General features: G+C 44.3%; 1 protein-coding gene across 2 annotated transcripts; it reads left to right on the top strand.

Moving 5' to 3' along the window:
* Positions 1 to 1,314: 1,314 nt before the first annotated feature.
* On the top strand, positions 1,315 to 25,883 carry Maf (MAF bZIP transcription factor). 2 transcript variants are annotated; one of them, XM_052166172.1, is made up of 3 exons: positions 1,315 to 3,364; positions 15,954 to 16,014; positions 24,431 to 25,883. In XM_052166172.1, the coding sequence occupies exons 1-2, from the start codon at positions 2,256 to 2,258 to the stop codon at positions 15,985 to 15,987; spliced, it is 1,143 nt and encodes a 380-aa protein (XP_052022132.1). In that variant the 5' UTR covers positions 1,315 to 2,255; the 3' UTR covers positions 15,988 to 16,014; positions 24,431 to 25,883. The 2 variants fall into 2 exon arrangements, with proteins under 2 accessions (XP_052022132.1, XP_052022133.1); XM_052166173.1 differs by lacking the exon at positions 24,431 to 25,883 and adding an exon at positions 16,276 to 16,293.
* The last annotated feature ends 431 nt before the right edge of the window (positions 25,884 to 26,314 follow it).

The following is a 26,314-nucleotide window of genomic DNA, read 5'->3' on the forward strand; positions in this document are numbered from 1 at the left end:
TAGCTTTGGAAGAAGCAGTCTAGAAAACTGAACCGGTTATTAGCATTTGCAACGGGAAGGGGGCAACCCTACCCCACCCCCACTCTGGGCTTCCGGACTTGTCCGGAGGGGGGGGAATATCGGTTTAAAATTTAACCCTTGGAGAGGAGCCGGGAGGTCTCTGGGATATTCCCCCCCCACCCCCGCCCCTTCACCACCAAGTTCTAAATACCAAATAATTAAGCGAAGTGGGAGTGCAAAGTGCGCTCCGGACCCTGATAAACAGGGTTCAAATTTCATAATGGTGAGGATGGTATGGCCGGGGTGTATGGGTGGGGGGGAATCTCAAGCAGGATTCAGGTTTCATAAATGGAATGAGTGGTGGATTGTAGAGGGGAGAGAGGAGAAACTGCGGAGGGCAGAGAAGGAGAAAGAAGGGAGAGGAGAGGAGAAAATGAATATGATTCTCAGAAGCCAAACTCCAGGCTAGAGTCCTGAGCCTGAGGGCTGCGCAGGCTTAAAGCTTCCCAGAATCAACTAGCTGGCACCATCGCTCTGTCTGTCCCTCCAAGGACAGGAGATGCTAGGGAGCAGCTAGTCCCTATACACTTTAAACCCCCTGATTTTTCAAGACTTATAGTGGCTTTCTTCTCCGCGCGAAATCCAAAAACATAGTGCAGGCGCACCGCTCAGTGAGCCCCGCGCGCATTCTGGGTCCCCGCACCCTTGGCGCCCCCATCTGATCACCTCACTCGCAGAGGGACAAAGAGTTCAGTCAAGTTGGGCCCCCCCGGAGCGTCAGATTGATTCAGGGAAGGAAGGCACCCGGCTCCCCCTCAACAGCCACCAAGGATGCAGAGGATGGATCAAAGATCGAAAACTGCAAGACAAATGAAAGCACTTTGTCAGGGTGCGGGACCGGCCGGAGACAGGGGAGTTCTGGCAGATCTCTGCAGCACGAGAGCTGTGGTTCAGCCGGGCAGGCCTCTCTCGAACTCCGAAGAAAGCACACCATCCTCCCGGGTCCTACCGAACTCTAGTCGCCCTTTTAGTAAACTCTGTCCTTTGGTGCACTAAACTTCGCACCGGCCGGTGGTGGTGGGGTGTTGCACCCTGGCTGCGCCCCAGCAGCGGCGCTGCAAGAGTTAAACCAGCCTGTCCCAGCTGACAGTCAGCTGATTGGGCTGTGATTGACAGCTCCGAAAAGTTTCCTTGTTTCTATACTATTATGCTAATCGCTGCCGCTCTCGCCGTCTCCCATTGGCGGAGAGTGCCAGTCAATTTCCCATTTGAGTCTGACGTCACGGGTGCTATAAAACTCAGCAATTGCTTTAAACTCTTCTCGCTGGATCAGAGGCTTTAAAATCTTTTTTCATCTTGGAGCTGTAGCTCGGGCTGCTCGTCCGCTCGGCCTCTCCCCCCACCCTTTTGCTCTCGGCCTTGCCTCGGCCCGGGACTTTGCAATTTTGCTTTAAAAACGAAAAAAGAAAAAAAGAAAAGAAAAACCAAAACCAAAAGAAAAAAGGCAAGAAAGAACTAAACTCCCCCCTCCCTTGCCTCCAGCCGGCCTGCACCTCGGTCTTGCACTTTGCACGGAGGGAGAGGGTGAGAGAGAGAGCGCGCGCGCGCGCACGCGAGGGATCCGGAGAGAGAAAAGAAAATAATAATAGTAACCATAAGAACCAGGCAGAAGAGGCGAGAAGCGTGAAGTGTTAACCACCCCGTTGTGGAGGCCCGCGCCTCCGGGACAGCCACCCGCCGCGCCACCCAGCCCCGGAGCAGCAGCCGCGCGCGCCCTGCCTGCAGCCCGGCCGGCTTAGGCGAGCCCTCCTTATGCAAAGCGCGCAGCGGAGCGGCGAGCTGGGGACGCCGCGCACCGGGCCGTGCTTCTCCGGCATCCTCTCTGCCGCTGTCATCGCCACCGCCACCGCCAGCCGCGGAGGACCTTCCCGAGTCTGAAGCGCCCGGGATCGGAGCTCAGGGAGGCGAGCAGGCGAGGAGGGGGCCCGGGGCTAGCGGGAGAGAGAGAGAGCAAAAGAGAGAAAGAGAGAGAGCACATTGGCGTGAGCAGGGGGAGGGAGGGCGGGCGCGGGGGGCTGCGGGCAGGGCGGGGGGTGTGTGCACGCTCGAGCTTTCGGGCCACAGCACCGCCGCGCGAGCTAGAAGCGCCCTAGCCCGGCAAGCTGGCTCACCCGCTGGCCACCCAGCACAGCCCGCTGGCCCCTCTCCTGCAGCCCATCTGGCGGAGCGGCGGCGGCGGTGGCGGAGGCAGGAGGATGGCTTCAGAACTGGCAATGAACAATTCCGACCTGCCCACCAGTCCCCTGGCCATGGAATATGTTAATGACTTCGATCTGATGAAGTTTGAAGTGAAAAAGGAACCGGTGGAGACCGACCGCATCATCAGCCAGTGCGGCCGTCTCATCGCCGGGGGCTCGCTGTCCTCCACCCCCATGAGCACGCCCTGCAGCTCGGTGCCCCCGTCCCCCAGCTTCTCGGCGCCCAGCCCGGGCTCGGGCAGCGAACAGAAGGCGCACCTGGAAGACTACTACTGGATGACCGGCTACCCGCAGCAGCTCAACCCGGAGGCGCTGGGCTTCAGCCCGGAGGACGCGGTCGAGGCGCTCATCAGCAACAGCCACCAGCTCCAGGGTGGCTTCGATGGCTATGCACGGGGAGCGCAGCAGCTGGCCGCGGCAGCGGGGGCCGGCGCCGGCGCCTCCCTGGGCAGCAGCGGCGAGGAGATGGGCCCCGCCGCCGCCGTGGTGTCCGCCGTGATCGCCGCGGCCGCGGCGCAGAGCGGCGCAGCACCACACTACCATCACCACCACCACCACGCCGCGGGGCACCACCACCATCCGACGGCCGGCGCCCCGGGAGCCGCGGGCGGCGCGTCCGCCTCTGCGAGCGGCGCGGGTGGCGCGGGCGGCGGTGGCCCGGCCAGCGCCGGGGGCGGCGGCGGCGGAGGCGGCGGCGGGGGCACGGCGGGGGCGGGGGGCGCCCTGCACCCGCACCATGCCGCGGGCGGCCTGCACTTCGACGACCGCTTCTCGGACGAGCAGTTGGTGACCATGTCGGTGCGCGAGCTGAACCGGCAGCTGCGCGGGGTCAGCAAGGAGGAGGTGATCCGACTGAAGCAGAAGAGGCGGACCCTGAAAAACCGCGGCTATGCCCAGTCCTGCCGCTTCAAGAGGGTGCAGCAGAGACACGTCCTGGAGTCGGAGAAGAACCAGCTGCTGCAGCAGGTCGACCACCTCAAGCAGGAGATCTCCAGGCTGGTGCGCGAAAGGGACGCCTACAAGGAGAAATACGAGAAGTTGGTGAGCAGCGGCTTCCGAGAAAACGGCTCGAGCAGCGACAACCCTTCCTCTCCCGAATTTTTCATGTGAGTGTGACATGCGATCCCAGCTAGCCACCTTGTTAAATGCTCCGTGGGGGTCCGGCTCCTGAGTGGGCTTGCTAGTTGCAGGGCCATGCTCGCCACCACCTCGCCCCCTCCCCTGGCGAGTTTGCTCCCCTTGGCCCTGAACACACACACACACACACACACACACACACACACACCAAGCTGGTGGTGGTGGTGGTGGCTCTTTTGAATTGGGGAGGGAAAGGGTGTCTGGCTCACGGATTGCCAACCTGAATTCCCCTGTAACTTGCTAGTTTGGTTGTTTTGTTCTTTTTTTTATTATTATTATTACTCTTTTTACACCGCCTGCTCCACACATATCCCGGACTTGCACAGGGGTCAAAGATCCGAGCGGCACACTTCATGTAGGACACAGCTCACCTTTGAACCCGACCATCAATCGCCTGCATATTTTTTTTTCTTCTTCTTCAGCTCATGAGCTGATGCTCATTCTTAGTGTGTGTGTGTGTGTGTTTTATTTTGTTTGGATTTTCTTTTTTTTTTTCTTCTTTGTTTTTGTTTATTATTACTATTACTAATTTTTTTGGAGCTTGCTGTGTTTCCCAGCCTCTGCACCCCCTCCCTCTGCACCTGTTCTTGAGATAAAAGAAAAAGAAAAAAAGCAGGTTTTTTTTCTCCTCCTGAGTTCTTCTGATTGAGCTTGCAAAGAAAAAAAAATGTGAAATGCTATAGACCTTGCAGCGAGCTGAGTTCCATGGGTTTTTTCCTTAGCATTGTTATGCTAAAACAGAATGAACTAAAGCCACTCCTGAACGTGCCACAATCAAGCCTCCATCAACCTTCTGGGTGTGACTTGTGAGTTTTGGCCTTATGATGCCAAAACTGAAAGTTTAGTCTGCCATTAAACAACAAACAAACAAACACACAAAAACAAACTTACTCTCATCTCATGCATTACTATGCTTGCTACTTTGTCTTAGCAACAGTGAACTATAACAGTTTCAAAGACATTATGGAAAAGAGACATTATATTAATAAAAAAAAAAAGCCTGCATGCTGGACATGTATGGTATAATTATTTTTTTCCTTTTTTCCCCCCTTTTGGCTTGGAAATGGACTTTTGAAGACTTAGCGCATGAAATCCATACTTTTGATTTACAGCCTCATGACTTTTTTGAGTTCGAAACAACAACAGAAAAAAGTACAACCCCAGAACCTTCTTCCCTTGAAAGTTTGCTTCTACTCCTGACGGCTTTGAGTTACTATGGACTTCAGCCTCCCCATTGTAAATGCACTGAAGGCATTCCTTGTCAAAGATAGCAAAATGGGCTACAATTTTATATGGCAAATAATATAGAACATAAATTAATTAAATGTTTTCTTTTTAGAAACAGTGATGTCTGCTTTGGGGCACTTTAAATTGTTGCCAAAAGCAGTCTAAATTTTCTTTGGAAAAAAAGAAAAAAAAAAGTCTGCCCCAATTAATTTTGGTTTGTTTTATTTTATTCTTTCTTTTTTTTTTTTTTGGCTTTTTTGACTTTTTTGGCTTTTGGCTTTTGGCTTTTGGTCATTGTCAAATGTGGAATGCTATGGGTTTCTAGTATATAATTTAATTCTAGTTTTTATAATCTGTTAGCCCAGTTAAAATGTATGCTACAGATAAAGGAATGTTATAGATAAATTTGAAAGAGTTAGGTCTGTGTAGCTGTAGATTTTTTTTTAAAGACCGATGCACTAAATTGTTTACTGTTGTGATGTTAAGGGGGGTAGAGTTTGCAAGGGGACTGTTTAAAAAGTAGCTTTTGAAGCATGTGCTTGCAACTTAAATACAAGTTGGGTGTGTGTAGTTCTTGCTATACCACGGACTGTATTGAAAACCAAAGTATTAAAGGGGAAATGCCCCTGTTTATATCTGTAGGGGTATTTTACATTCAAAATGTATGTTTTTTTTCCAAAATTAAAGTATTTGGGACTGAATTGCACTAAGATATAACCTGCAAGCATATAATACAAGAAACTCACAAAACTGTTTAGAACGCTAATAAAATTTATGCAGTTATAAAATGGCATTACTGCACAGTTTTAAGATGATACAGATTTTTTACAGTTGTGTTGTGGTGCAGAACTGGATTTTCTGTAACTTAAAAAAAAAATCCACAGTTTAAAAGGCAATAAACCAGTAAATGTTATTTTCAGGGACTGACATCCTGTCTTAAAAAAAAAAAGAAAGAAAGAAAGAAAGAAAAGTAAATCTTACCACAATAAATATAAAAAATCTTGTCAGTTACTTTTCTTTTACATATTTTGCTGTGCAAAATTGTTTTATAACTTGAGTTTCTAACTAACCACGCGTGACGTTCTACATGCTTCTCTTTCATTTTCAATTCTGGTTATATCAAGAGAAAGAATAATCTACAATAATAAACTGCATTTTTTTTGATTCTGTTCCGTTTCTTAGTGTGCAGATTAACTGGGCCCCGTGTCTTGGAGCTTGGATATGAAATACAAAATGCATTCTCTTTGATTTCTGAACAGGGGAGTTGGAAGCAAGAATTCCAGGTGAAATTATAGGCTATTCTGAGAGTTGAGGAGATTGACACCATATAGTCAATATTAATATTTAATATAAATACAAATTATGACATCTCAGTTTTTCTCCTCACAGATCTTAGTTTCCTAATAGGCTAAGCCAGTAAAAATAAAAAAAAAAGTGAGAAAGAGGGACAGTGAGAGAGAGACAGACAGACAGACGGACAGACAGACACACACACAGAGCAGACGCACGCACTCGTGTGCACAAACACACACATACACACACACAGAGAGAGAGAGAGAATAGATCGAAGCTTTCTGAACAGGACTCTAAGCTTCTGACCAAGGAGCATGGATAGAGGGATGGGGACCAGCAAACCTGGCTCTCCAGAGGTGCATGGGAGCATATGCATTTAATGGTAAAGATAAATAATTCTTGCCGTTTGGCCAAAAAGTAATTATTTTTTCTTCTTCCATTACATGTTGTGATTTTCTTGTTGGCACAGCCCTGACAAGACTAAACATAAACACTTGGCACAAATCAAAGTTGTTTGATTTTGTTCTCTCTCTTTTTTTTTTTTAATTTTGCTTTTAACTTAGCAAGTCATTTGTCTTAAATGGGCAAAAGAAAGTCTACCATTTGCACACAGACTTTCCCAGTTCATACCAAGTTTTATCTGTATCATCTAACTACATTTCAAATATTCAAAGAACTGTCCCCAAGCATATAAGCTAGGGATAATTACATATTACATGAGTCCCCAAAATATAAATATACAAGGAAAATAATGCATTCATGGGGTGAGGGCTGCGCTCTGGTGTGTTGCTGTTTGTCCCCAAAGCAGTTATGAATGGCATCTAATTGAATGATCACTTGGAAAAAAAAATCTCAATTACCTTCAGTTGAATTCCTAAATCCTGACCCATTTAAATTGACACAAATTCCTGCAACCATATTACAAATACAGGGTATTTTTCTCTTTTGGTAGGCCTCCTTGGAAGTTAATCCCATAGCAGACAAAGCCAACACTGTTTTGAAAGTATAGCTAAACACTAATGACTTTCGTCTTATTATGTTTCAATTTTTTTCTTTAAAACAAAAACAAAAACAAACAATAAAAGAACAAGATAATATTGCAACCCACCATGCAGGCCTAATTTCCAAGGAATCAGGTAGGCCTTCAGGCTGCTGAATTCTGGCCTGTTTCTCATGGGCCTTGGCTCCTTTGCACAGAACACAAGACATTGTTTACAGTTCCTATGTTGGCTTTACTTGGTGAACTCTGATGTGATTCCACAAAACAGTTTTGCTTGACAGAAATCTTAATTGCAAAACTCCCCTGTGCTGTAAGCTAGCCGTCCTCGGCCTCAGAGATTTTCATCCTCTGATAACAGCCAGAAAATAGACACATATCACCAGTCTGGAGAGGAGGGAAAAAAATAGGTACGCCATTTGCACCCAAAGCTCGGCACCGGAAGAAAGAGTTTAGGCAAATAGATTCTTAGAGGCCAGTGACATTTTTAACACAAGGGTCAGAGATGTTTATCAAAGAGTAGGATGTAGATTGGGGCTGGGGAGATGAAATTATATAGTAATTAATCATCTTGATAGAGTTCTATAAAGCAGTTCAATATTAGAAGCCAGTTTGGGCCCGGGACATTAGAAAATGAGACAGCACCATCAGAATCAGAGGAGGCGGGGAGACTGGCTGGAAGGAAAAGCTAACCTCGGATGAAAAGCACTTTTAGGCATGATGAGACTTCAGAAGACGACCCTAAACAGAATTAAACACAAAAAGACATATCTTGTCCAAATGCCCATTAGTACGAATAGATTCCTAACGTTTAAAACAAAAAAAAGGAAGGAAAGAAAGAGAAAGACATCCAATAAGAAAGTCCTGCTCTCCCCTTTACCCTGCATTTGTCTAAATAGTGCTAAAATTCCTTTCATTCCAATAATGCAACAGCCCGCTGGCAAGTTAGAGTCATCAGCGGGGTATGCCACATTTGGGAAGCCCAGCCGCATGTGCCCAGTGTGTTTCTAAAATATAGGACGCACATAAGATGAATGCAAGCTGTCCTTTTAAAAAATTGTTTGTGATTCTGGGGAATGATTTCCATTTCATGTCCTTTCTAAAGAAAAATGTGCTAGAGAAGAAGGCTAATGAATATGTAGCCACCAAACTAAACAATTAAGTTACTATGCTCCTTGTCTGAAGGACTGACAGACTCACGGGAAAGGGCCTCTGCACACTTATCTGTGTATCAGGCACACAACCAAACAGGTGTGATAGCTTTCAAGTTGTAACAATCGTTTTTAAAAATCTATTAGAACCTCTATGTGCATGCGCATGTGTGTGCATGTGTGTGTATGTGTGTGTTATACAAACATAGCTATAAAGAAAACTTTCTCAAAAGCAAACAGCTAGCATTTTAAAAGAAAATTCAGGCATGCGCATTCTTGACAGTATATCTTCATTTTTCATTGTTTTTCTGGCAGAGAACTATACTAAGGGAAAAAAAGAAAGAAAAGAAAGAAAAAAAGCAAGAATTTGACTTCTCTCCCCAAATCCATGTTAGGGGCAGCAGCTTTCTGTGAATGGGACACCTTAGTTTTTCAAAGGTCCTGATACTAGTATTGGCTGATGTCTAATGTATCATTTGTCAGACATAGCTATAAATGAGACTGATGTGTGGTAAAATACAGTTAGGCATGTACCTTCCGGGTGCTTCTCCCCGACACCCACCCCCATATACAGTGTTTTGTTCTCTGAGACCCTCACCAAAAGTCACTTCCTTTAAATTTCCTGGCGTATGTATATTTTTTCCCTTTTCAAAAAAAATTTCATAAAATATCCAACATATTAATATATTGACATCAGATAGTTCCACCCTCTCCGCAACTGATAAATTGACCACGTGTAGACATTTACAGCTTGGTGACTGAACCACTGAGACCCTTTTCCACACAGACACTACAATGGGAGAGTCTGTTTTCGCTGAATGTGTCTGGGGCTAACACCCTGTTCCTTCCTCCCCTTCACCTTTACCCTAGTCCTTTTTATGTGGTAACATTACTTCTAGATTTTGGGGCTTTTAAATAGGACTTCCTCTGGCCAAACCACCAATGTTACTGTTAAAAGCATTCAGAGGGAAGAATACTGCTGGTCACCTTCATACAGCTTGGCTCCCAGCGTTTCCTTGTCTAAGTCACAGAAGTTGCTTATGATGCATCTCAAAGCTTGGGAGCACAGACAGAGCATCCAGGGGGCTTTGTAGTCCCACCCTGTTCTGATTGAGGGAAACTTACACCCCACCCCCTTGTTTACACATTCTTAGCTTGATAAAATACTCCTGATGTATATCAGACCGATCAATATTTTTAAAAGTCTGATTGCGACTCTGGCATCGTTTGTTTGTTTATCGTGAGTGACAGCATTCAGACATCTGATCACTGCATCCAAAACCCTCACGCTGCTGCCCTGAGGCCTAATGCTCCTACAAACTGTCCATGAGAGAGCCATCAGAAGTCAGACCCCCTGGCAGCCCACTTTAGAGGGTTGGGTTGCAGGACTTCCCTCCGTGATGGACTTACATTTGATTATAAAAATTATAATTTACACCCTTTCTTGGAAGAGGCACTGCCGTTCCATTGTGTAGTTTTGGGGGATTTAGGGAAGTTTTCTCTCCAGTCAACGGCTGTGGTTTCTACCACTTCAATTTATTCCTCAAGATACTAAATGAATAATAGGGAGCCTGTGCTTCCCTTCAAAACCCTGACGTTTGTTTGTGTTCTCAGCGGACCCTCAAGCTCAAAGATGTCCCAAGTCCAGGGTAGAGCAGCCATAAGGGACAGGGACAGAGTCCAGGGTCCTGTTATTGAAACCAGGATTTGTTTTTTAATTTGTCTAAAACAGGAAAAGCCTTACTCCACCTTCTCAAGAGATAGCTTTCATTGCTTTTAAATAGGAATCTTTAAAATGCCAACATTAAAGGCCCTGGAAAAGAATTCTCTCCAGCCGTTTCTCCATCCACACCCCTGAACAAATTGGTCTCTGCCTGGCATTTTAACTTTAGCCAGAAGTTCGAGACATGGTGAGGGAGTCTTAGCCGGGAGAGCTGGCTCATGGACCTTGGAGACATAAAACAATGCAGTCTTGAGACAAACTGGGGGCCCGGGGGAGGGGGGCTGTTGCCCTCTGGAGAGGAGTAACAGAAAGAAGAAAACAAGAATAGAGGACTCTGCACCAAGGATAGAAGCACCAGGTCCCTACAGCAGCCATAGGAAGTGAGACAGGAGGGAGACTCTAAAGGCAGGAGCTCCGGGATAGTCAGTGTCCTGAGCTTTTACCTGCTCAGTGGCCGGTCAGTGCCGTGCACACGTAGGCGGCACTCCTTCCTGCTCAGCTTCCCCAGCTCTGCATGCACACAGGCGGTTTTTGTTGACTTGTTTTTGTTTTTGTTTTATCTTAATAGGGACCCAAAGGGAACAGGGAGCTTTGAGGAAATCATTAGTGTCTTAGTCTCTATTGGAGGGAGCGTTTATGAATGGATTTAGTTGTTTGTTTGAAAGTGGTAACATTTTAGACCAGTCAGACACTTTATCCCCGTATGTGTTCCGGACACTGAGAGGCTTTATGACATCGTAACAGCTTTTGATTGGTTAAATTTGAGAAGCCTCTGTGTGTGTGTGTGTGTGTGTGTGTGTGAGAGAGAGAGAGAGAGAGAGAGGTCTGCTCAACAGAACAAGGCTGAGATAGAAATCGCACACAAATCAGATGTTTATATGAATGTACATGAGGAGTTGGATGGTTTTAAGAAACTCCCCAAACACATTTTCCAGAGGAAGTCAGTGATAGGAATGTGGAGCTCCTCCCTGAAATCAGAGGGGGCATCTGCTGAGCTCCAGCTCCTGCATCCAGCACAACTCAACGGTTTCCCCCTCCTGTTCGTTGGTTAAATCACAAATGCCTACGTCCCCTCCCCCAACCCCCAGCAGACTTTAGATTACAACATAACATTCCTCCCCTCTGCACAAATTTATCTTGAATTTTTAGTAGCCCACGAGAAAGGGACATTACTTCCAGAAAGGGGACTGGGGTGGGGTGCCTCCCTGCTTTGGAATGAAAAGAGCATGAGGAAAGGAAATAGTCCTTACCCACCCTCGCTCCAAGCCTGGCTGGCTGATTCTGTCCCTAGATTTCCCAATTGGAATCCACGCTGATTCCCAGACCTGCCTGCTTCCAAACTGAGCTCTCAGAAGAAGGTATTTCCTCATAGCTGGTCTAGGAAAGCTAGCATACCTTGCAGAACTAGGCAGGGAAGATGAAACTGTCATAGTCAGCTGTCAAGAATGGTTGTGACCTGGTAAGTCAGGCATGCCCTTTATACAACCAATATTTACGCAGGTTCTGTGGGACAGCGTCTACTTGTGGAAACCTCCTGTGGGAACTTTAGCAGAAGAAGCATGAACCCAATGGCCACAAGACAATGGGGTATTTTAATCAAGGCTTTAAATGCACAGGGAAGGAAGAGACCCTGGCAGCTGGGGAAGGAATTCCTGACAAAGGCCAACCTTGACCTATGACCTCCACTTGCCTAGGGTCATCTGAGCTCATCCTTAGGAGCCCTCCCAAGAAATATCTGTTTGCAGGGAGCACTGATAAGGGACAAACAGATCCCTTAGCCCTGCCTCCCTTCCCCAGATGCTAAAAGTAGAGAGGCCCTTAGCACCAAGGTTCAGGCCCCTTACCATCTGACTCAGGTCCTATCCAGTGTCAGTCTCTCGATTATCAGCACCCTTCCCTGCCATGTCAGTCACACAAGGTCATGGGAGAGTCCCCCACCCACCCACCGGGGGAGTGGGGGGATGATTTTCTAGCCAGGAAGCATCAATTCCACCACAAGTCATCCTGACTGAAGTCCATAACAGACAAAAGCAGAGAGCAGAAAAAGTCCAGTTATCTGTAGAGAACTGAACCTAGAGATGTTTGGATGCCCAAAGCATAAAACTCTCTGTAGCCTGGCAGAACAGAAAGTCAGGCAGGGAAAAGACTGAGAGTGACCCCTTTCCCAGGACCCACACACTCCTTACCATACCACAAAGAACACCTGTCAGCCTCTGCCCATGAATACATACGCAAGCCACATAGCCACTATGCTCAATTCCTAGCCAGAGCTGAGGGGAACAGAGTGCTGGATATCTTCAGGGCCTCCGCTGGCTGATGCACAGCAGGTAGGAATGTGCTAGAATCACAGGCCTGTCCTGGAAGCCAGAATGGCTGCCTGTCCTCAGTGACTTCCTTAGGCCACCACAAAGTCCCTCACTGCTTTGCCTGTAGCTACGGGCCTGCATGTTTGGGAGACCAGGCACCAACATCACCTCTGAGATACCCAAAAGGCAGCCTGCTGCTAGGAAGTCAGTAGCAGCCTCAGAGCCAGCATTCCTGCAGGGAGTTCCGCTTTGGTATCTGTCTACAGTTGTCTGAGAGGGTGACTCTGGGGGGAGCAAGCCTTCTAGGCTGTCAGAAATACCCGTGGAGCTGCTGCACGGCTGGACCCGGGAGGGGGGGAAACATGCTATCCGAGCCTCTTCATTTTTCCTTGGGATGCCACTCTATCTCCCAGTACCCTGAAATTTTCTATAAACAAGATGAGTGTTTCTGGAGCTCCAGATCATCTGTGTCTTTTACTCTATTAGCTTTGCAGACTTTTTTTTTTTCTTTTTCTACTTTAAGAAAAAAAAAAAAGTGGGACTTCAGATGATAGCCTGTTTTAAAAATCTTTAAAAGCCCCTCCTTATGCTGTGGACTTTTTGTGGTCTATCACCGGGTGCCCACTTACGAAACAAAGCCAGCTGAACAAGTGTCTTTTCTCCAACAGTTATTTTTGCTTTTCTGGATTTAACACAATGCCAGACGAACTGCAAAGTACGTAGGGATTGTCCCCACAGGATGGATGGGGTTTGGAAAGAAACATTTGTGGATGGTTTGGGTTCAGGTAGCCTCTTTCTAATAGGTACTGCCTTTGGGATGGGCAAAGCTAGGCAACCCCCTGGGTCTTCATGAACAGATATTCTATATTTTGCCACTCTGGCTTTCAGTGAAGGGATTAGCTGTGAAAGTGAACATTTTGAAACCAAAACAATAATTATGCATCACAGGCACACTTAATACTGTTAGACTATTTTAAAAATCCTTTTTGACAGGAGAGAAAAATAGAAAAAAAAGCCCAGTGGTAACTATACCATACCAAAGGATTACCCAGTGTTAACTATATCTTACCAAATGGTTACCCGGTGGTAACTATTCCTTACCCAATGGTTACCCCCCAAAATGCCATTTATCCATATGTTTGGCCCCTTAAGAGTAACTCATTAAAGTGTGGAAAGCCATTTAAAGATAAGCCTGCAGTCTCTACTCTGAGATGAAAATGATCACAGGGTAGAGTTCATCTCTCTGTTTGGCCCTGCGTGAGTGGAACTAAGCTTGCTTCAGCTTGTCCTAGAAAAATCCGCACCTATGAAAGACAAGTGACACCCTCCCCACTCCTGACCAGCACCACTATGAGACACAATAGACAACCTGTGACGTGTTTTCAAGGTGTACTTCCCATTCTCTGAGACACTCACTGTGGTGTGAAGGTATCTGGCCCCTTTGAAATATTAACTTGAATACTCATGTTCCCTCTCATGCTAAGAAAACAACGACAACCTCTTCAGTGGGTGAGGTAAGAGGCTCTATGGTATCAGCCACCTGGCCTTGGTTACAAGGTCATGGTCCAGTTCAAAACTCTCCTCTCTCACTTTTATTAGAGACCCCCTTCCCCTGGCCTTCACTCCTCCCCAGTGACTGGTTTAGGCACAAGGAGACAGAAAACAAACCATCAACAAATGCACACATTGGCTTTTGTACTCAATTCAGGTGTGTAAACACCAGAGCCCCCTTCCCCAGAGCTTTGGAAAGAAAGTGCCTACATAATCCAATAAGTTCCCCAGGTAGCCAGAGCATAAAGGTCATCTTGAGGAAAATGACACTAGCCATCTAAAAAGGACAGCTTCTTTATGAGATTTCAGGCAAGATGCCAAATATTGCATTTAATGAAGCTGATGCTTTTCCTCCCAAAATAACAGTTACTATCAATGACAGGGCCAGGAAGGACAGTGGGTGGTGGTGGCAGGGGTGCAGGGGTGCAGGGGGGACATTTTTGCAAAACCCACATCAAATTATTGCTTTGTAATATTTTTCAAAACTTTTAAAATGCCCCGCAAGTATTTGAGCTCCTGTAAATCCTCCTTGTCAAATCTTAGCATGTTTGTTATATCCCCAAAGGGTTGACGCCACCGATATTCCTTCCGCGGGGTCTCCGCTTCAGTCTCCTTCCATTCACTTGCATTTCCATAAGAATCTATTGTTCCTAAAGGATCTTTTCTTCCCCCCTGCCTTAGAAGGGAAAGTTGTCCTAAATGGGAAATTTTAATTTTTATTTTCTTTTGTTTTGAGATTAACTATCGGAACTTCCAGTAAGGAACAGTTTATCTTAATGGCCCACTTCCAGGTTTTGTGACAATTTTAGTGTTTCTTGTTTCTTTTTTTTTAACCCCCTTCTTCCTTGAAACACACACACACACACACACATTAGGGAGAAGTATATATATACATATATATGTGTATATATATATATATATATATATATATATATACATATGTGTGTATATATGTGTGAGCACTTATATATACATATATACTTATATATATATATAGTTTTCATATTTATATATGAAAACTAGACAAGTATATCTTAAGGTTTTTTATGCGTCACACAGGAAAACACAAATGAAAACACATGATTAGCTTCTGATGGTGTTCGCAGGTACAAGGGGAAGGATTCATTTATCTAAGCACAGACTTACACTTCAGATAAAAAGTACTCGAAAGAATTAGAATTAGGAAGCCCAGTGACAATTTAAGTGAAGAATATGTGTTCTGCTACAGCAGCACAGCAGCCTATGGGATCGAGCATTGAGCTGACATTTTCTCTATTTTTCCCCACTTAGGAGTATGGCAGATTAGGGGAAAATAATGAAATATCCTTGTTGGGGGAAAGAAAAAACACAGAATGACTTACTAGTCTATTGCAGTTATTGTACACAGATTTCCCAAAACCAAGTTGAATCTTTTAAATTAGATTTTAAATATATTTTGACAGCCTGGACTGGTTCAGTGTGACTTTCTGTGGGAGGAAATGACAGGTCTGTTTTGTTATTAAACTGCTATCTAGAAAATATTAGGCTCTGCTCAGCAAATGAACACTATTTTGTCACCCACATTAGTATAGCTAATAGCAATAGCTTTTTTTTTAACCATAAAAAGGTAAGCAAATTGAATCATTTTGCTTTGTTAGTCAGTGTAAAACAAAATTTCCTCCCCTCTGTTTTTTAGGTAGCCTCATTTCCATTTCAACATTCTGAGTACTACTGGCTACTAATTTAAACAGAAGAAAATGTTAATAAACAGAGGGATGACATCTACATGCTAGTATGTGTTAAGAGAACACATGGAGTGATTGGCAGGTGTGCTTGCAAAACAAACCAGAGAGATGGGGGTGGGGGGAGCGGGAGAAGGCAGAGTCTGGACTAGCAGACGCCCAGTAAGTGTCCGCAGAGCTGGGCCATTGGGTCCCTCTGAGGAGCTATCAACGGCAGATGCAAAGCCCATCAGAAATTGTTCATATTCCCCTTCTATGAACCTAGGATCGCTTGGTTCCCTGTGAATTAAGAACAGTTCCAAAACTGATACAGGGTGGCAGGCCAGTGGCAACTCCTTCAGAGCCACAATCAAGAGGAGGTTTCTCTTGCACTGTGGACTGTTTCCTTCGATTGAGATACATCTTCTGGCTTGGAAGGGCTGAGACCACCATGCAAGATCAGCTAGACCGACCGAGTTGTTCTTCTTTTAGTTCCGTTCAGTCTCTGTCCTTGCCATAGTTAAGCTACCTTGCACATACTGTCCTTCAAAGGCTCTCCTCCCTGGATATTAATCGCCCTTTGTTTATTTCAATATATTTACTGAATCAGGTACCCAAGGGACTCCTCTACATCTGTGATGTGAGAAGAACAGTTGCCCGAAGCTGAACAGGTAATGCCGGGATCCTCGATGTGCATGTGCTTGTTTGAATGGATTTGCCATGCGAGGGAGGGGATGCAGGCAAGCCAGCAATGCCGCAGCAAGCTCCTCACACACAAGAAGTTCCCGTTGTCAGTCATTTTACTATCAGTATTTCACGGGCAACATACATTGTGATACCCGGTACAGCAATAGCTCAAGCTCTCTGGGTGAGAGCGGGCATGCGGTGCTGTTCTGTATTGATTCCTGTTTACTATTATCTGTCTCATGCAGAATAACTACTCCAATCTGAGCAGATCTCAACCCTTCATCCTGGTGCTACAGACCTTTCCCCAGTTTGGAGAGAAGGTGGTCCTTCTCCCTGAATGCTGGATCGCTGGATGAATTTGAGCAAAACTGACATCCATTCTCTTGAGCCGTTCTACCTGGCTTTGTGAACATTCCAAATGTACAATGGTTTATAGCGTTTCTGCTCTCACACCTGGAGATGTTTAACATAAATTCAATGCACAGAGTGTTGTCCTTCTGAATCCATAGGCTGCAATGGAGCTAGCTGACTTCCACATCAACTGGAGGCAGAAGGGGAGGGAAGGAGACTCGTGGAAGTCCACGGTCTGATTTTCACCTACTAGGGAAAAGAAAACCAAGATTCTTATACGTGTTTTCAACTCCAAGTATCCCAGCATGGATTTAATTATGAACCCTCTCCATTTGGAGCCACACACTCTCACACCAACCATGACATACTATCATGGCTTCATGAGCTCCTTTCACCTCTCAATAGCTGGTGAAACAATGTATGATTCTTTTTTTTCCCCTCTCCACTAAAAAGTTTGCTTGCTGAAATTTGCATGAAATATTCTAATTTTAATTTTTTTCCTCTCTAAAAGGGAGTAAAAGTCACACTGTCAAATTGTGGCTCTTTGCAAAGAAGGCTCTTGAGGTATGCAGAGAATGAGAGTATTGGGTTAAAGCAACAGAAACAACCACAGCAGCAACAAAACCAAAGCGCACACACCCTCTCTATTCAGCAATAATGTCTGATTATTTACATTCATTTGCCATGTTGCAAAAAGTCTCATTTCTAATAACTACGCTGTGACTACACAATATGGGTTCTCTGCAGACCTTATAAAAATTAAGGTTGTTTTTTTTTTAAATACATGGATTTCTGCATCTAGATTTCATCTCAGAGTATTCCTTTGGTTTGATGTGCATGTCTGAGTGTGCATGCAGCTGCAATACTTATTCCTTACTTGTGTGGGTCTTTATAATTCTAATTTGAAAGCCACCTGGTAAATACAATGATCTAGACCTGCTGGCAGGTTTTGTGACATTGAAACCATCCATTTTGAGCAAAAAGTTAATGAACATTAAAAGGAAGGTTCACACTGGTCCTGACCCGACTGGTAATATTTCATATAAGGTTACCGGTGGGAGAGAAATCAAATTTCATCTGTGAACCTGATTGACAGGCAAGAGTAAAGGGAGAGAAAGACATTTGGCCGTGAAGGGAATTTGGGGAGAAGGACAATGCCTCCAAGTCCCTCATGGCGTTAGGTATTATAAGCCAATGTATGGAAAGCTCACTGCCCGGTGCTTTGGGGAGAGCTGTTTTTAGAAAGTCACTTTAGTTACAAGATTTCACTCCAATAAATGCAGTTATGGTGGACAAGTAGGCTCTCTGCCTCTTGCTAATTTCAGCCAGGTGTAGCTTAGTGGCTTGTGTCTGGCACCTTAATGCTAAGGTGAGTTTTGAGAACGGAACCGGGAACCGCAAGATTAGAAGGGAGCTATCTAAGTGCCTTTTGTTTACTGTCAGAAATGTAGTCTGGATTATACAATGGTTCATGGTTGTATTACAACTTATTCATCCAAGGGCTGGAGAGATGGCTCAGCTCTTAAAAGCTCATACTGCTCTCAAAGCAGACCTGTTTAGATCTTAGCACCCGTATTGGGTGCTTCTCAACCACCTGTAACTCCAAGGATCTGACACACCTTCTACTAGCCTCCAGGGACATCCAATAGATGTAGACAGACAGACAGACAGATAGACACACACACACACACTTTAAAATATTCACCTAGTTGATCTTACAGGAATATTAAATTCTCCATTTGAGGTGCATCCCTTAACTCTGACTAACATTCTCTATTATATGTCATCGACCCAAATCTGCTAATCAATCAAAATGCGTAGGCCTTCCTTCTCAAGAAAGTTCTAGCACTCAAGTCTAACAGCTAAGCATGGCTTGTCTGTCTTCTACCCAGTCTTGCTTCTTGACTGACTTATCCCACAGCTTTACTGGCTTAAGGTGTAACCGTTGCCGTGGAAACAAGTGATGCTCTTGCCTGACCCTCTGACTCAAGTGTGGCTTTTGAACTAGCCTTTGAAGCTGTCTCCTGTGTACTAAGGTGTGGATGGTTCTACCTGTGATTTGCATCAGATTAAAAAGTAAGCCTTCTTGCTCCGGTGTCTTAAGGTCCTGACACGGGACTTGGAAGGTGTCAAGGAGTCACAGCCAGTTTCTGTGTCTGTTCCAATCATTTCAGATGTTCCTGGTCTTGGCTTAGACCCACGTGGATGCAACAGAGTCTTATGGCACTGTCTTGGGGCATGGCAGACAAGACAGGTGCATATGAGAGAGGCTGGTGGTGACTGTCATCTACAAGAGATAAAATGTATAGAAATACTCTTTGTTCACAGACACCATCCCCCACCCCAGGCTTCACAGCATGGGCATGGTTTTTTCTAGTCTTCCCTGTACCCATGAAATGACTTCAGGAAGTTACTAAAGGTTAGGAAGGCTACCCCCCTATTTTACAGAGTAACATGACATCACAAGACAAAAACAGTCTTCAAAGTCTTGTCCCTGCCTACCTGTCTCTAGGGTTTACTTCTAAGCCTCTGGGGAAATAGGCAAATGTAAGTTCCAACTGGACGTGTGTGCCTCAACCAAGTGTCCCTCACAGAATCTATGAGAGTATTTGATAGATTTAAACCTGCATTTCCACAAAGGAAACTTCCCACCTACACTCTAAGTTCTGATTGGCACCTCTGGAAAGACCAAATGTTTGATCTTGACCCTGTCCTCGAATAAAAGATGATTGGGGCATCTAGACAGTAAGTCTTTAGACTATGTCCTGGGAGGAAGAAGGCATTCTCTCCTACTTGAACATTTTCGGTGGGGACAAATCTGGTAAAAATCTTGAGTATATTTCAAGCTTATTGGATTTTTATATCTTTTGGCTCTGAGACAATTAGGGAAAAGATTTTGCTTAAAGTGTTTTGTGATCCCGACTCAACCTAATTGTTTTCTGTTGCTGCTGTTTGTTGATTTAGATTAGGCTCTTCCCCAATGAGCAAGCTGGTTTAATCAATTCCTGTCAGCATGCGAGCTAGCCTAATCATACTGTGTGAAGGTGTAGTTTTCCCTAAGCCCTGACATACTATTGAAGTGGTGAACTTTAAGAAAGAAACATTCTACACACAAGTGAGGGCCGTGGGAGAAGAAATTTTTGTGAATCCCGTGGCCCTCAGTGACTTAAAACAAAAAAAACGATTCTTTTGTAAGGGCACGTGTCATAAAGGCACATGTGTGTTCACCTGTCAAAAGCTCCCACACCAACATTTAAGCTCCCTCTCCTCTCACTCAAAGACTCTTGTTATTCCCTTCCCCCCTGAAAAAGGATTATCAAACTTCAGGTCTCAGTTTCTTTTTCTTGTCCTGGCACTTAATGGAATTATCAGTGTCAAATGAGCTAAGCACTAGGGTTGTGGAATTCTTCTTTTTTTGTATTTACTTTCTCTTAACATACTTGAAAAACATCAGGACAAGAAAAAAGCCAGTAGAGTTAGTGTGTTACCCTTTCCAGCATCTACTGAGAATAAAGATACTAATTACCACCATGGCCTCTCTGGTGGCACTAATATCACCCAGAAAGACAAAGGACAGTGTGGATTCAGAGCCGCGTGGGAAAAATCAAACCGGCTATGAGATTTACAGATATTGTCACCCGAATTGTGGCTGCTGAGCAGTGATAGCAGGTGTAAACCCTGCTAGATATTAATACCTAATTAAAAGTGAGAGGGTCCATCTTATGGTGGAATCATCAGGAAGTCAAGAAAACTAATCAAGAGAGGGAAAGGAAGGGAGACTGCTGGTAGGATTTTATTTTCTGCCTTATGCTCGGCAAGCCTCATCTAGGGCAGTTCCTCGCATGCAGCTTCTGATGGTTTCTCCTTGTCTTTCCTGTCTATTGGAAAGCACACTAAGTTCATTTGCTGGCAGGTAGGCAGTAGAAGTGAGAATTGAATTGATCGCAAAATGCTCCGAGAAATTGACCCCGAGGTCGTCTTCCCTTAAATTGGGTTCCACACACAAAGTTCCTTTTCTTCCCTGGCTCCTGCAGCAGAATTGAGTTGGGGGCAGTAATTATTTAAAGGAATTCTTAGGCACCAGAGTTGACTCTCCCTCTGCACCCTTAATCAAAATAGAGACCTTTTGTTACGGCCGGTAGTTAATTAAAGGGCTGGCGTCTATACTGCTGTGTTGTGCCTCTGGCTTGTTTATATTTTAAAATGAGGTTCATGCCCGATGTACATGAAGAAAAGTGTCCGAAGATTCTGTGGGGTTATCAGCTGTCCTGAACTGTTAGAATAGAGCAGAGTAGAATGAATAGAATAGAATAGAATAGAATAGAATAGAATAGAATAGAATAGAATAGAATAGAATAGAATAACAGAATTCTGTTTACCTTTGTTCTTTCTCTGCCTCTTTCTGTTTCTCCAGTGTCTCCTATTCCCCCCCCCATTCCCCCCTCCACTCTCCTCCTCTTCTTCTTCCTCCCCTTCACTCCTTCCCACACTCTGCAATGGAAAATATAGGTCCCTATCAAAACTCTCAAGGCACACAGTATGTTTCACAATGTGGGAGTCCGGTGCTGCATTTTTACCAGAGAACGAGCCTGTAGGTGGCATGTTTGGAGCCTCTCTTTTCTGTTCACGGAGGGTTGCCGAGAGACCAGAAATTCCTGGGCCAATGCTGACCTTTGTGACTAGTGCTAAGAGCTGCTTTCTTAACTTGTGCTTCGGTGGCTAGCTCACACTTGAAGTTCTGGGCAGATGCTCAATTGCTGTTTTGTGATTTCCTATTTTGTTAATACCCCACTCTCCTTTCCCTCCTGCTCCTCTCCCCCTTCCTCTTGCTTTCTTTCCTTTCTAACCCCCCAACACACAATTTCTTATCATTACCTAGTAGAATATAAAAGCAAAATGCGTGGGACTGCCACCAATTTTCTTCTGTGCTCTTGGAGACCACTGCTGAGGTGTGCACAGGGGAGAGGAGGGAACTGGGCTTCTGTGAGTTACAAAGCCGAACACACTGCAGTGCCTGAGTCTGAGGACTCCCAGATGCTCTTCTCTCCAGATGTTATCAGGAACCTCTCCTTGAAGATCCCTTGTTCTGTAGCATCTTGTTCTTTACCCGGACTCCCTGCTTCTCTGCCTGCTCAATGTCCTGTTGGTGACAAGTGAAAACAAGCCGGAACATTCATCTTGATGCAGTCAAAGCCAGGCCTAGCTAAGCCGTGTGCCACAAAGCTATTGATGAACGTGTAAAATTTTCCAAACATCATTATTTTGGACAAAAATTTGAAATACATATACATGTACATGTATAGATACTACACATACACACACACACACACACATATATATACACATATATATATATACATCATATACATATCCATATATACATACATATATACATACACATATACATCATATACACATATACATACACACATACATATATATATCATATACATATCCATATAAGTCATATATACATACATATACACATATACATCATATACACATATACATACACACATACATATATATATATCATATACATATCCATATAAGTCATATATACATACATATACACATATACATCATATACACATATACATACACACACACATATATATTATGTATAAATACATACATTTTATAAAATCCAAGTCTAAGGGTAGAAACACTGCAGTCAAGAATGAAGTGTGTCCTAGTCCCAAACCATCCCTGTAGATCTGCTGAGAAAGAATACACGCAGCTCTTCATAAGGCAGGCTTGTAGTATTTGAGCTAGGGAGTGTAGGCCTTGGCCCTGGAAGGAGAATTTCACAGAATATTCTGCAATGTCCCTATTGCGGGGTTGGGGGTAGGGGGAAGGAGGGGACAAATAAGGAAGAGCTTCCTTGAGTTACTGACTCTATTTCTTTTGGGCTGTCCATTCCTCTAAAGCCACCTGCCACCATCCAGCTGAGGCATTGGTGAGGGGCAGGGTCACGGGGGCACTCCTGCCAGGTAGTCGGGCCTATCTCTGCTCAACTTTTCATTTGCTTTGTTGTGTTCTACCTTATCTTTAATTCTACGTATGTGCACGTGTGTGGGTTTGTGCTTGGGGGGGGGGGGTCCAGGTGCCAAAGAGGAATCAGAATGGGCAGCCAGTCAGATCCCCTGGAGCTGGAGTTACGAGTGGTCATGAGCTTCCAGGCTTGGATGCCAGGAACTCAGGTCCTCTGAAAGAGCGACATCTTGCTCTTAAACACTGAGCTATCTCCCCAGGCCTTTTCTCAGCAATTTACAGTATCATGCTCATCTTCGCCAGGCCCATTTTCTTTGACAATAAAACGAAAAAGGCATCTTGCCACCCTTCTCAGAGATAATGGGTAGGAATTTCACTTTCGGAAGGAGAAGAGGCAGGGAGGGTCTTCTGTCAATTCATCAGGAGGTCTCTGCAGAGTGATTGAGGACAGTGATTCTGGGAAGGCAGCTTTTACTATTTCTTTAAAGTTTAATTGGGATCAGGTTGTCATGTGCTTTTGAGGGCCTTGTCTCCTCACCTCTTCTTTCTTTTTATTCCCACCTCCTCTTTTTTTTCTATTGCAAGCTACAGCAAATGATGTTTGTGGTTTATAATCAAAGTTGGATGCCTTTAAGTTAAACTGTACAAAACTGACTTTGGGCATTTTGCTTATGAAATAAACATTTGTAAAGTAGTATCCAGCAAGGAGACTTGCATGGTGGATGAGATACCAGACTCATGCACACTGATATTTACACACACACACACACACACACACACACATATATATATATATGCATGGGTGTGTATGGTTGTAAGTCTCTTTTAGACCCTGTTAAAGCTGGTTCCAAAAAAAAAAGTATCTTTACAAACCAAGTTGCTCCTGTCCACTCGCCAAAGAGGCTAGCATGGTCAGGGCATAAGTTCTCTGGAATTAACGACCTTATAATTGGTGATTCACATGCCACCTGTAATTCACATTACTTTATTCTATTCCCTGTCAGTTATGTTACTTGTGTATCTAATAGTCAGAGTATGTAGCTAGAGTTTTCTGTCGGGAAGCTATGGCACTCCTTAGCTTAGAAGACTCCTTTTCCCCTTCTCTCTAACAAGGAAGCTCATTTAGAAAGAAATGTTTATGTGAAGTGCCTGTCAGCTGGCATTTTTACTGGTTCGCTAACCCAAAGGTAAAATATAAAGCCGTGTCTTTTCCTCGCTGGCTTGTTGTGAGTAGAAGGGTCCCTCCCTTGTTAGCTTGATAAATAATTTCACTAGGGGGACTCGGCTGTGTTTTTATGCTTGCTGTCTATTTTCTGCTTCCTGCAAATAAATTTCTGTACTCAGAGAGTACTAAAACTCCAAACACATGGGATTTCCCCCACTTTACTGCTGGTCTCCTGAAATATTTATTCGATCTAGTGTTTTTAATTAATTTTTTAGAGGGAAAAAATACACTGTGATTAACATCAAACCAGAAAAAAAAAAAGTATTATCCATTTTGGGCAGCCACTGGGTTTATACCTGGAAAGGTAGCTCGTTTGAAAGGCTTTGTGTGTTAAACTCCCCGTCTGATTTGTCAAACAGAAGACAAGTGTTACTACTTGGGAGAGCCCTGGAGTTTTCTCATTACATTTTTCTTTGCCTGCGTTTCCAGATTTAATTATTAAGCCGTTAATAGGAGAGATAAATAGGGGCATAGGATTCTATCTAGAAATAGGACAATGTACAATAACATCTGTACATTTGAAAAATGAAGCCAGCATAAGAGTCGAAATAAATTGATGTAACTGTTGTCCTGCTAACGTCCTGGGTATTTAATCTTTGGGTTCATTAGTATCACATAGAGCTGGGTACAGCATAAACCTCAACAAATATACCCCAAAATGTTGCAATAAAGAACAAATCAATACATTCTATAAATGACCAGAACGCTAACCACAGCGCATGATAGGCTCACAGTGCCGAATGACAAAATGACGCTTCTGTCTGTTAGAAAAGCAATCATTTGACGTTAATACCAGATGACTTCATTCACACGTCTTTTCTTGTTTTCAGAGAAGACACTCTGCTTATTCGCTCCTTGTTTCGTGCACCCAAGCAAGGTTTTATTTTCTGAAATTGGAAACTATTTTTTACAAAAGTACCTTGGACAAAACTTGCACCCAGGATGTCAGTGCATGTGACCAGCATCTTGGATACTGGAGCACCTGAGTAGGGGCTTGTCTGAAGCACGCCCTTCTCAAAGAAGAAGAAAATGTACAGAAGGGGCCCTCAATGAGTACCCTGGCATGCGTGGAGACGGACTGTCGTGCATTAGGACTCACGCTCTCGAGCAGACACTGTTATGATATCACTTAAGACATTTCACTTCGAACTGCTTTAGCTACAGAGATTGCGAGAGACTTTTTAAAACTGCATACTTCAAGGACGATTGACATTTAACATTTGTGATAGCCACGCGGAGGCCATACCTGTTTGTCGGAGTTAGAATTAAGCATCCAACCACTCAAACATCCCACTCAGCTGTTTACAGAGTCAATGGGTGTGATGAGAAGCTACTGAGGAGCAGGAGCCTCCCAGGAGCCAGAACCTATGTCATCTTCAGTCCTTGAAACAAGTATAGAGGTGGACCCTTTAATCCACTATAAAGATGTGAAGGGTACTAGGCACAAAGGAACTTAGATGCCATGTTACCGTTCACTACAATCTTGCTTAGCTACCTACCAAGCCACTTCCTCCCCGTCAATCAGTCTGTCCATAGCCCTTCCTGGGCCACACACTCTAGCTTTTAGCCTTCATTTGTACTGTAAGTGCCCAGGTGCCCTCCCCTTGGCCTCTTTTTTCTGAGCAGGGGTGAGTGTGGCTCAGAAGGAAAGACGCATAAAGTGATCAGTATCTGGAGGTCTAGAGCCATGGCTCCTCGTGGACTTGACCCCCAAGGACCCTTGTAAGTTTCCAGACTTAGAACGACGATTCTGTAATTTTGATTTTGGTAGGCAATGGGAAAGGCTTTCCACTCAAAAGATAATGACTGTCATTCTGGCCGCAGTTTAAAAAGTAATTGATGACACATCTCCTTAAAACTCCATAATGTGTAAAGAGTCACTCAGCAAGTTGCTGGGCAGTGAAGATAAATCGCTGTTGGTAAATCTCTCCAAAGAAAGCCCTGTTGAATAAAAGTTGTGAGTGGAAATCAGCACTGGTACTACAAAGAATAACAATTTCCACATCTTGAGCATGGGGATTGTCCCTCAAAGGGGAGAATAAAGGATTAAATATGGTAATATATGTAAAGCGCTTGGATTAAATATGTTAATATATGTAAAACACCTGCACTGGGTAAACACCCACACCATGTTCTGCCAGGACAGTGTTACATGGGATGAAATTCTGACCTTAACATTTAACAAGCCTTGGTTTACATTAGAATAACCTTGTGATTACAGTACTGAGCTTCCCCCACTCCTAGCCCCTTCGTTTTAAAATAAATGTTTTCAAAAAAAAAAAATCAGAAAACTGAGGCTGGTATAGCTTATGGCTATTCCTGTATTAAAATAAATATCCCATCACTCCTAAAACTAAAATAATAAAATAAAATCATTGTGCTTTGGGGAGCTCTCTGCTCAAATAATTTAGGAAAATGTGTGTTAAACATTTAATACTGCTGTCATCCACCTCAGAGACTTTACATGCTAAAATGTATGCCCTGTATACATATTATACTGACACAGATGACATTCGGTATTTTCCAAACTTGTGTGAATGTGGACCCTGCTTGTTTTTAAACACCCATTTCCTGTAACTAGCATCGTTCCAAGCAGTTTTTGAGACAGAAAAAAATATATATAATTGCCTAAAGTATTAAAGTCCTGGCATTTCTTTCTTTTAGCCAAAGATCCCTTTTATTAATTTTCCATAGTGGGAATGTGTCCTCAATGA

Source organism: Apodemus sylvaticus, chromosome 21 (assembly GCF_947179515.1).
Source record: "Apodemus sylvaticus chromosome 21, mApoSyl1.1, whole genome shotgun sequence".
NCBI classification, from domain to species: Eukaryota; Metazoa; Chordata; class Mammalia; order Rodentia; family Muridae; genus Apodemus; species Apodemus sylvaticus.

Excerpts from the sequence above, each read along its gene's own strand:
- Maf (XM_052166172.1), top strand. The coding sequence starts at position 2,256 with ATGGCTTCAGAACTGGCAATGAACAATTCCGACCTGCCCACCAGTCCC. Across the intron at positions 3,365-15,953 it reads TCCTCTCCCGAATTTTTCAT|GTACCCAAGGGACTCCTCTA; the intron begins GTGAGTGTGACA and ends TTACTGAATCAG.